The 10,972-nt window shown below is 59.3% G+C and overlaps 2 protein-coding genes across 2 annotated transcripts; both read left to right on the top strand.

The window, feature by feature from the left end:
* Nucleotides 1-7,412: 7,412 nt before the first annotated feature.
* B0H18DRAFT_1125858 (uncharacterized protein) lies at nt 7,413-8,376 on the top strand (the record flags this gene model as incomplete). Its single annotated transcript, XM_048035077.1, has 4 exons — nt 7,413-7,711; nt 7,765-7,889; nt 7,949-8,028; nt 8,080-8,376. 4 exons carry the CDS (start codon nt 7,413-7,415, stop codon nt 8,374-8,376), a joined length of 801 nt encoding a protein of 266 aa, XP_047886335.1.
* A 411-nt stretch (nt 8,377-8,787) lies between these two features.
* B0H18DRAFT_960052 (uncharacterized protein) lies at nt 8,788-10,934 on the top strand (the record flags this gene model as incomplete). The annotated part of the gene is made up of 11 exons (XM_048042908.1): nt 8,788-8,919; nt 8,980-9,110; nt 9,161-9,210; nt 9,267-9,334; nt 9,403-9,518; nt 9,545-9,606; nt 9,807-10,189; nt 10,286-10,350; nt 10,396-10,474; nt 10,532-10,692; nt 10,841-10,934. The coding sequence occupies 11 exons, from the start codon at nt 8,788-8,790 to the stop codon at nt 10,932-10,934; spliced, it is 1,341 nt and encodes a 446-aa protein (XP_047886334.1).
* Between the last annotated feature and the right edge of the window lie 38 nt (nt 10,935-10,972).

Below are 10,972 nucleotides of genomic sequence, written 5' to 3'. Positions count from 1 at the left end.
GCACCCTAGCATCGTCAGGCTCCCTTCCGCTGTATGTGCACTTATGTCCCAGGACTACCACGTCCGGTACGCACAGATGGCCTTCTTTCCCGAGAACGTCCCTCCGACGGCACCCATCCTTTGGAGGATGCGGTTCATGTTCTCCAGGTGTTCCCACACGAATCGCCTTATGCCTGGATTCCCTCCGATGGTCTCGTACCCTCCGCCGGGAAGCTCGTACCTAGTTTTCGGCCCTTTTGCGTTCACGTCATCAGCGAATGGTATCGTCACTCCGGAATCTCGTCCTGCATGATGAACGTTACGTCCCCATGTACGATCTGCATCGCGTTCGTATATCCCATCGGTACTGCCGTCAATCGCAGGGCCCCCAGTGGTGACTGGAACGTTGTGAGGTCCCTCGACCGAATCGCCAGCCCCCGCTGATCGAATGCTACGAACAAATCCAGGGCCCCGTAGCATGCCCTTCCGCCAAACGATTCCGCCAGCTGCTCGATGAACGGAGGGACCGCCGCATCCTTGATCGTAACAGCGTTTAGTGGCTGCAGGTCGTGTACCAGTCGGAGAGACTTTCCATCCTTCTTGACCACGCAGAACCATCGCGAGCGATACGACGAGCTTGATGGCTCGTACACCCGGACGCGATTTTGTCCTTGATGATGCGGACGACCTCGTCGTAAATTCCAGGAGGAATCGGGATGTTCTTCAGTACCCACGGAATGTGCTCGACCGTTGGGATTACCACAGGATCGAAATACTCTTCCCTCAGCCGCCCCTTCTCCGTCTCGTCCCACGCAAAGACTTTGTCGTGCATCCCTACGAGCCAGTCCACCAGCTTCGCCTCCTCCGGCCATAGGAATCCGCTTCGTCCTACGTCTAGTGCGTCCCTCCGTTCCTGCGTGTACCTTCCGCGCGGAATGAACTCCGGCGCGACGATCGGCATAACGGGCATGCCCGCTAGCGGATCGGTCGGCGCCCTTCGCACCACCCTAAACTCCTCGGGAGCGTTGCGGCCACTGGTCGTACCTTCCGAGCCACCTTCTTGTAGGCCAGCACCTCGATTCCCAACCCCGTTTCTACTTTGAACACCTCCTCCCATCCCACCGTCTTCCTCCTCCGCCCCATCTCCAGACTCATGCTCTCCTTCCGTTGCGTTGCGATCTCCCTCCGCCCGCTCGAAATCCTCCTCCGCCGATTCGTAGTCTTCTTCCGCCGGCTCGTAGTCCTCCTCCGCTGAACCATATCCTCCTTCCGCAGACTCGAGTCCCTCATCCGCCGATTCGTAGTCTTCTTCCGCCGACTCGTGGCCTCCTTCCGCCAACTCATCGTATCGTTCCCATCCCACGCGCTCCTCCCGCCGGCTTGTCTCGACATCCTTCAGTCTCGTCGATAGTCTCTCTGCCTCCCACATCCCCATACTGAGCAACGGTCTCGTGTATTGCGTCGCTAAATTCCAAGGATTCGTTACAACTCGGGAAATGGGTATCTGCAGAGTCCATCGACGATCCATAGTCGCTAAGCCTGTCGGTAGGCGCTCCCGTTCCTTCCGCACCCTCTCCGTCCCAGACATATACTGAATAGTGGCCCATAAGATCGTCTCCGCTCGCGTTGCTTGCATCATCGACTTCTAAAAATCCTCCGCGGGAGGATCTTCGGCCGGACGTCCCTCACTCTTCTTCTTCGACCCCGCGCGGCGCTCGAAGGACGGTACCATCACGCGGCGGTTGCTCTGCGGATCGGTAAGGACGACCGTCTGGCTTCCGTCCTTGAAGTCCCGGGTCTCGCAACAGCTCGCGGCGAAGAAGGGCCGGCCCAGGAGCACCTCGAAAGGAGCGTCCCTTACCACCTGGACATTCATGACGATCTTACCTCGTCATCGAACACGAACTCCATCCCGATGGCCTTCCCTATCGTCCGAGTGGTCGTCTTGTTCGCGCTTTCCATTACGCATCCTTCGTCGGGGCGAAGACTCCCTCCGACGCGCTCCCAGATATCCTTCCGCATCAGGACCATCTGTGCCCCTGAGTCCAGGATGCACGCCGCCCTTCCGACGCCATTGATCAGCGGCCGCAGCTCCCGCAGCGTCAAGGAGTCCCAGTACCCGCTGTCGAATACGTTCCCTCCGCTAGACAGCTCGGTGGTCCCCACGTTCCACACCGCTTCCTCCGCCATGCCGGCGACCTGCACACGTTGCGTCTTGATCTGCTCGTCAACTACCTTCCGAAACTCCTGGCTGATCTCGAGAATCTCGCCCCAGCTCGCCTTCTGATCGCTCTCGTACATCATCCGCCGCGCCAGATCTTCGGCCTTCGCTCGAGGGTCCTTTCCCTCGTTGATCTTCGCCTGGAACCGATACTGTGGTTCGGCCGTCCGCCCTTTCCCCTGATCCTTCGCCACCGGGCCTCCTCCGCTCGTTCCGGCTGATACCCCCTTTGCTGGGATGCCCGGCGGCTTCCCAACCGCCCCGCGCACAGTTCCTCCGCTGGGCTTGCTTCCGCGCGCATCCTCTTCCGCTGGAGGATCCCTAAAGATACCTTCTTCCCTCCTCCGCGCACTCGAGCCGCCTCCGCCGCTAAGACACGTGCACGTTCCTCTAAGTCCTCGGCGCGCCTGAGTGAGTCCTCTTCCTCGGTCGTCTCCTCGACCGTATATCCTTCGACGATCTCTACAATGTTCGCTCCTAGATGCGGCGGTCCATCCCGATCTGTCCGTCGTCCCTCCGACGTTCCCTTGCTGCTGCGGCTGCCCTCCGTTCCCTCCGCCGCCCAAGTTGCCATCCTGGCCTCGATAGCGTCATCAGGAATCCGCCTCCATACCGCGACACAAAACCCCCATCAGGGAAGCGTATCTTCTGTTCGTCGTCGAGTCTGATCTTCCCCGCACGGAGGTATTCCCCGACTTTCCTACACTCACGCAGGAAGTGTCCTACTCGCCACAGAAGTTGCATGTCCTGGTGCCGAACCCTCCGCCTCCGCTGTACCCTCCGCCTCCGCCACCATACCCTCCGCGCCCGGTCCTTGAGGCTGATATCCGAAGACCGGTCCTCCCGACCCGTTCCTCCGCCGTACCCCCCGCTATTGTAGTTCGCGCTCGTGTAGGTCCTCCGCCGTAGTTCCCCGCGCCGTACCCTCCTCCGCTGTAGTTTCCGGCAGTGTACCCTCCTCCTCGGCCTCCTCCGCTCCCATGCGTCTGCTGAAGTGCCCCTAGCGCCGCCACGAAGGCTCGACTCAGGGCTTCCTCCGTCATCGGTTCTTGCTTAACGCCAGATGACCCCCCTCCTCCGCCGGCTCCCGCACCGGTACCCCCACCTTGAGTGTTGCCTCCGCCGCCGTAACTGACCGCGCTGAGACACTGCTGCGCTGCCCCATGAAGCTGTTCAAGGCTGTACCCCTTCGCGGGGTCGACCGTAGAGTTGACGATCTCGACCCTCCGACGGATCGCGTCCGCCGACTTCGCGTCGAATCCGGATAGATACTTCTGGTGCACCTGCGACTTCGACACCAGCCCTTCCGTCATTAGGTAGCGGGCCACTGGGAGGAACTTCGATAGAACTCGGCCTCCCCACTACGCGTGTCCGTCCCAGCACTCAGCCCGGCCGCAGCGATCGCGTCTAGATCGGTTTCTAAGTACTTCGATGCTCCGTCCGACCCCGGATACAGTTTCACGATCCCTCCTTATACTGTTCGAACGTCGGATTGTCGGGGACGGTTACGGTGCCCCACAGCTCATACTGATCGGGGTTCAGGTACCTCTGAGCATATCGGATTTTCTCCTCCTCGACGGTAATGTTCGCGAGCGCCAAGAGATCGGATACATCCTCGAAGTACCGCGCGAGCGACCTAGGCTGATCGTCGAACTTCGGAGCAGTGCGATCCCCGCGGACGGGCATACTGCGTGGCTGGATGGCGGCCATTTTGTTTTCTAGTTGTGCGGAAGGAGTCCGGAGGGAAGGAGAACAAGCTCGGGACTCGTCGGAGGGAGTAACAGATGAGACGGAGGAAATGGTCTCCGATATGTCGGAGGGAATGGCGAGAGACGGGATTAACGGGACTACGAGCAGGGGTATGGTTTCGTCGACAGGCGATGACGGCAGTGATGCGTATATCGAGACGGGTGATTCTGGAAGTGGAACGTTGATAGGATGTGGTGAGGGAGGAAGCGGAACTGAGGCTGGCACCGATACGGGGCTGCCCACTGACTTGGTCGAGGAGGAGTGCGCGGACGGGGTAGAGTATGCTCGCCGCCGAGGTACGTTTGCTAATGGGATCGACTCGCTCGACGCTGAGCTTCGAGTTGGTGATGATGCAGGTGCGGAGGTGAGGGTGCTGTCAGCCGGATCGAGGAACGGGTTCTCTCCGTCACTGTCGTCAGCGCGCGGGAGGGGAATGCCGTCTAGCGCGGGTACCCTGAGCGATGGGTCGTACGGCGAGTCCGGAGAGTGATGTGCGATAGCGAGCTCCTCGAGTAGACTTCTCGTAGGGGTGTGAGGCTCTGGACGATAAGGGACGGTAGCGAGAGTTTTCGCTCGGGACCGTGTGATAGGCAGGATGACGTGGCACCCGGGGTTGGGTCAACAAGATTTTACCAACGAAATCCCCCTCGCGGTGGGCTCCAGTTGTGGTGATTGCGAGTCCCCGGTGCGTGGACGACGCGGAAGGGAATTCTTGGTATCGGTGAAAACGATGGGCGGGGGTCGTTGGTGCAAGTTGACGGTTCGCGGAGGAAGCGAGCGAGGTTCGTGGTACCTCGCGGAGGGAAAAGGGGAGATGGGGTGGTGCGCCGCACACTTCGTCCGCGATGTCCTTTAGTGAAGACCGCCTTTCCTGAGCCTGGTATACTCGATAGCCTTCCCTCCGACGATCCTAACCTGAGCTCTCCTGGATCCTGAGCCTGAGCCTAACTTCTGCGACCTTCCTTAGCCTAAACGCGAGCCTGAGACGGGACCTGAAGCCTGAGATTGCCCGGTGCAACCTAGATACTGAGTCCTGAGAGGTAGTGGTAGGTAACTAACTCCCCCTTTCCTCCGCCCCGTCCTCCTAGCCCCCTTCCGCTGCCTTTCCCACGTCCCTACCTCGCTGGCACCCGCTCCCTTCCGCTCCTACTCCTTCCGCGCCCTTGGGCCTCCCTCCGCTCCTACTCCTTCCGCGCCCTTGGGCCTCCCTCCGCTCCTACTCCTTCCGCACCCTTAGGTCTCCTCCGCCGTCCCTGCCCTCCTCTTCCGTTCGCCAGCCCACCGTCGTTGGAGTCCTCGATGCCCGCTGACATCCCGCCCAACCCCTCGACCATTGTCTACACCACCCGTTTCTATCGCCTCGTCGACCTCCTTCGGGACGAGCGAGTGGTAGAGCCCCGTCTGAACCCCAATAGCGACCTGGAGTGGCTCGCCTGGGCTCATGGCGCCCGATGGCTAATCGTACGTGCCTTCTTCCGCCTCATCCTCCATGTCTCGCCAACCTTCCTTCGCTCTACACAGCGGATGCTCTTCGATTCTCGGTCTCGCGCGGTCGCCCACGGCGATGCTTCCCTTCCGCTCGTTCGCCGATACTCCGACGTGCAGGACCTGATCGAATACCTCGACCAGGTGTTCCTGACTCTCCCGTCTCAGCACAGCTACGTGGGCGAGCCCTACCCGTTGATCGCCTGGGCTCCAAACCGTGTCACCGCCGAGCAATCCGACGCTGAGCTCGGCCGCCCGCTCCTTCCGGTTCGGTACCTGGAGCGTCCCATGCAGTTATCTTCCTTCCGCGCCTCTTCCGACAGCCTCGATGGTCTATTGACCCGGTTCCAAGGCCTCCTGGACGAGTGCCGCACCGCTAATCGTGACGCTCGTTCCGAGGCTGTCCGTATCGCCCGGGGCCTGAGTTCGGTTGAGACCAGCGTCCGGGACTTGCACGCTCGCTTATCGGAAGGAGTGTACGTTCCCGATGGTTATTCGGGGATACCGCGTCGCTTGCAGTTCGCGCACCCTCGGGACGTCGAGGCGATGGAGGAGGGAGAGGTCGAGGATGAGGTGGCGGAGGAGCCTGCCGTTCGTGTACAGTAGCCTCCGCATGCGTCGTGTGTTAATGTTACCGCGCTCCTCTTTTCTTGCTTTGACCGTGTGTGCGTTGTATTGAGGCTCGCGCCGGGGCTCCCATGTGGGCCTACCCCACAACGGCTCCTAACGAACGGACTTTGCTAGCACGCATTCCCTTAAGTAATCCTAAATTAGCGCAGGCAGTTTTGATATGGGATTGTATGGTCGCTTGAAGGTTCGCGACACGTCTTGACGCAACGCAGTGATCTTGCGGCTTTGAATAGGTCGAAGTATCCAACGAGGAGAAGCCCGGCAGCAGATACACTGCGCCAGAGCCACGTTCGCGCAGAAAGACCGTAATCTAACCTGGCCGCAGAACGATGCCTTGAAAGGGGCCGAGAGCGAGGGAGGAGGCACGGAAATGAGATGCAGTCACAGGAGACTTCAGCGCGACGAAGTCGAAGGTGGGAAGTTGGGATGTGTAAGCGCTTGTTGGCGTCTAGTACGGCACCGGAGTCCGCCAGAGTCGCCTTGAGCGCTTGTGCCCCCGCCCCGTCCTCCCATCCTACGCCGACCTCTGGTCCCTTTCAAAAGCATTCGTGCTCTGCTATGTCCACCTCAGCCTCTCTCTATGCCTCAATTCTGGTACAACGGACGTCCGCTTTGGTTTCGACCATGCGTTGATATCTGGGCCGGGGAACTCCTGCCCTCGTATGAGCAGTTGAGTGAACCTCACCGTTTCCACGAGATGTCGACCCTCCGGGCTCCAACATTCTACCTCACGAAGGCTTGAAGATGCTTCGCACCATTAAGTATCAGCGATGTGTGCCGTCTAGAGCCCAATGAACGCTGTACTCGCGATGGTCCCTTCGATGTTGCACCGAAGATATCTCAAGGGGCCGACAACCCGATTCTCGACATTAGGCCCTGCTGTCCCCGTTTTGCAAGAACATGGTGACGAATCACCCGAGTGTGATCCACCCCGCCGAAGCCGTGCGTGCAGGTGCCCGCGACCAACGTCCGCATCGCGTCTGACCTCGCATGCTCGATTCGCCTCGAGCAGCCAGATGAACCGGCGGGCGCGTGAATGAACAGAAGGATGAGTGAGCGGATGTACGGACGGACGAGTTTGCGGGCGAGTTGTTTGCGAACGCACGAGCTCTACGGGACGAATTGGCGTTGCGAGTTGCGCGCCCTTGACGGTCTTCTCGCCGACCACACCAAGGATATCTCCGTCAAAAGTGGGAGCGCGAGCAACTAATCGTCACGATCTGGCACGACTCGGCGCTCGAATCCGCCTTCTCTGCCGTCGTCGTCGAAGACTCCTCGCTTTGCTGGACCGTTGCCGGAGACCCCCAGTGGCGACACGCGAGCGAACATCTGCGCCTTCTCGGTCGCAATGAACGCCTGGCCGGACTCCCCCCCCTCGCCGCGAATGCAGATAAAGGGCGTTGAGAAGTGCGAGGACGTCGACACCTTCAACGGGACGGAGGTTGCCGCGATCCACTGCTACGTCAAGATATTCGATCGCGAGCCGCCGCTCAGCAGACAATGCAAGCCTGCGCCACATGAGTATATAAAGCGACGGCGAAGTCGACCAACGTGTAGTCAAGCAAGCCCCATGTCCTCCCCTTCTCCCTCGGTCAGCGCCCTCTCCCAGAATGTCTTTGCCATCCGCTCTGGGAGGGACCCCGACAAGTAAGTCGGTCGCCCCTCCTTCGTGAACAGTGGTGCTGAGCATCAGTCGACAGTGGATATCTGGTCTTCTATGTGGCGGATTACCGACTAGGCTCTCATCGAGAGGTCGTAACTATTGACGACGACCGGCTCATGAGACCTGGACGCCTCGTCTTTCTACCTGTTCCTGGCGGTCGTTGTGAGTCTGTCCTACTGACTCGTTGCTCTCGGCCCGCCACTGACGGCTACCTCCCGCAGATGCTTTCTTCTGCTGTGGGCTTGGCGAGGTGCGAGGAAGGTCGATCGGCTTGTGGAACGTTCGGATCGTTGTCCAAGAGGTGAGCGTGCAGCCGGTTCAATGGCTCGGTCACTGAATTTTTGCGTTATAGCCTACGTTGACCATTTACTGGCTCGATGAAGTGGCGGACAGGGTATGCTTGGTGACCATGTACGATGACGAGAGTTTCCGTACGCTTGTGCGCCACTGCTTCGGAGGGAGTGGCGACGGCGCTATCTCGCAGGACGTTCGCCAACAGGGTGCTGCTAGCTCGCAGGGTGCTGTTAGCTCGCAGAGCACCGAGCTGTCCTGGCGCCGCGCCTGTGGCCTCATCGCTTTATACCTCGTTGCTCTTTATCTCGCCTACAAATTTACGGCTGCTTTTATCTCGGTCACGACTTACATGTAGGAGAATACTGTTTCCGGCATCGTTGATGCTATAGTTCAATTGTTTCCGTTCTCTCCCCCTTCCCCTCCTCTTCGCTATCCCCCTTTTATTCCACTTCCTTCCTTTCCTTTCCTTTCCCCCTTCCCTTCCCTCTCGTAGCACAATCGCTATATCACCCATATCGATACGTCGCCCATCGAATCTCGCCGTAAGAATATAGTTATGATTTTAATGCCGCGTCAATACAACCAGAGGGAACTGCCGTCACGACTTCCTTCGGGCAGGTCTGGGTACGGTTCAGGTTGTGGCACAAAGGGACTGCAGCCCTCCTGCATTGTCGCCCACTTTCGCCCTGTGGCACAAAGGCCTAGCAATCATTCATAAGCGGTGCGACAGTAAGGCTTCGCACCCACGGTTCAGCATCTACAGGTCATGTCTGCCACTCAAGCGACGTCCGACTCCCTACCAGGCACCGATGCAACCTTCGAAGCAGAGATCACCTCAGCGGGGAAATTTCTGCTGTCAGAGCTGAACTTAACGCTTGATTCAGTGATAGGCTACCTGGTGCGTTCCATGAACAGTGTCCTATAACTTCTTCTGACGATCCGCTGTGCACTGGACCAGAATCCTACCACGCGTGACTGCCATGCCGACTCGGATGACGATTCTGACTCTGACCGAAGGGATATCTTCGTCCTCGACTGGGATTTCCACGTGAGAGACCCTGCGTCACCTCGGCCACGGCAGCGCGATTTGTGCGTACATCTCTTTCATGCAGACGCGCCCGATATTGAATACGTGGCAGAACACCGGCCACCGCGTTCAAATACAATACGCTGGATGACTCCATGAATTGTTCGTATCGTCCCTTCATCCAAAAAGACCCGGTCAATGATGTGAACGCCCTACAGTACATATGCTCAAGAATGGAGATGCATATCGCGGTACGATCCAGGTGCTATTGATCCGTACAGTCGACGTGAGTGGTTTGATACACTTTTTGCATCGAATCGCGTAGGCCTGATATCGATGCCACCGTGTTCTAAGGTCGTCGGCCAACCAGATTTGATGATAATCAAAGTATATGGCAACGAGCCGCAGGATTGGCACGCTGAGTGGTGCACGGACTGCAACACTGAAGACGCTGTAGTCTATTTTGAGTGGTGCGCGCGGTGCCATGTGTGGGAAGTGGGCCGACGCGCAGAGCGCATGCGACGAACGCGGAGGTATTCTATTTGATGAACACGAGATGTACGCCGGTTGCTGCGTTGCGCACAGCCAATGTCTAACGGCGCTGTCAGCGATTCCGTTTGTTATCCATACCTGCTTCCCCCATAGTCTCAACACCACCCGCGTCCGAGTCGCCCGTCGTCTGATTGTTCTACTGCATCCGTTATTGTAAAGCTAAAGTGTCCTGACCTCTAATATTACTCGCCGACTGTCACCATGAGTTCCTCCGGGTCGCGTCCCCACGCAACTCGGGGAGTCGATATGTTTTCGAGTTCGACATGGGGATGTGGCGGCGCTAATGACGGCTTACGTCATGCTCTCACGCCCCGCGACCTCAGCGCTTCAGTCCGACGACTTGCAGCCCGTCATGCTACATGCGACGGCGCTCAACGCTCACGGCGTCCACCATCCCGCAGCTGCAGCACCTCCGTCGCAGCCCCGCCGTCGCAGTCCGTCCGAAGCCCGCCCGGAACGAAGGGACCCGCCAGCTGGCGGGTCGAAGCACGGCGGCCTAGCCCGCGAGGACGTCCGCCAGGTCGACATAGGAGATGCGCGACGACTCTCTGCGAAACGTTGGCAGGATGTCGCTTTTATGCGGAGTCCTGTAAGTGCGCTCTTCGCGTGTCCTTACCCGAAGCTGACCATCCACAGGGGACTGTCGCCGATGGCGGATTCACCGCCACCCGAATTCGATTCACAGGTCCAAGGCGTCGACCACCTCGTTTCACGCCCTCGGATCTGGACGGGGCAGTCTCAGCTACGCGGGTCAGTCTCAGCGATCGCAGCGTAGCGGGCGCGTCGTTGTCGCAGCAACAGAAGCAAAGTCGGCGAGTCGCGCAGCCGGTGGAGCGGTACCGTAGGAGGAGCCATGCCAGGGTGCGAAGAAGAGGTGCGTGGCGTGAAATTTCTCCTTCACTCGATGCTAACCGTTGTCTTCGATGTATAGAAAACCCCTTACCACGTACTTGCCGCGCCGAATGCGCTAGCGAAGGCGACGCTTCGCGCGAAGATATCCGAACTGCAGCCCACGCCTCGCCCGCCCATCCGTCGCCCCCGTCTCGCCCCGGTCGTCCGTTTTGGTTTCGACCATGCGTTGATGACCGGGCGGTGAGCTCCCGTTCTTGACGAGCGGTAGAGCGAGCCTGCTCGGGTCTTTCCCAGTCCTGATCCCCTTCGTCCCCTTGCCCATGCTCCTGCCGTTTACCGTGCAGCGCTGCTGATTGCTTTTGCTCTGACGACTCTTCACTTCCGCCAGTCCGCCCCGAATACTCCATGCACGTTCTCCGGGCGCCGAGGCCGACTCGGACACGCCCGCCAGTCGCATATCATCAGGCTCGTTCGCCGCTTGAACGCCTACGGGGCATTGCGTCACCTCCCACTGTCCTCC

Source organism: Fomitopsis serialis (genome assembly GCF_022376445.1).
Source record: "Fomitopsis serialis strain Sig1Antser10 chromosome Unknown B0H18scaffold_171, whole genome shotgun sequence".
Taxonomy (NCBI): domain Eukaryota; kingdom Fungi; phylum Basidiomycota; class Agaricomycetes; order Polyporales; family Fomitopsidaceae; genus Fomitopsis; species Fomitopsis serialis.
Note: the sequence above shows the minus strand (reverse complement) of the source record. Positions and strands in the feature narration are given on the sequence as shown.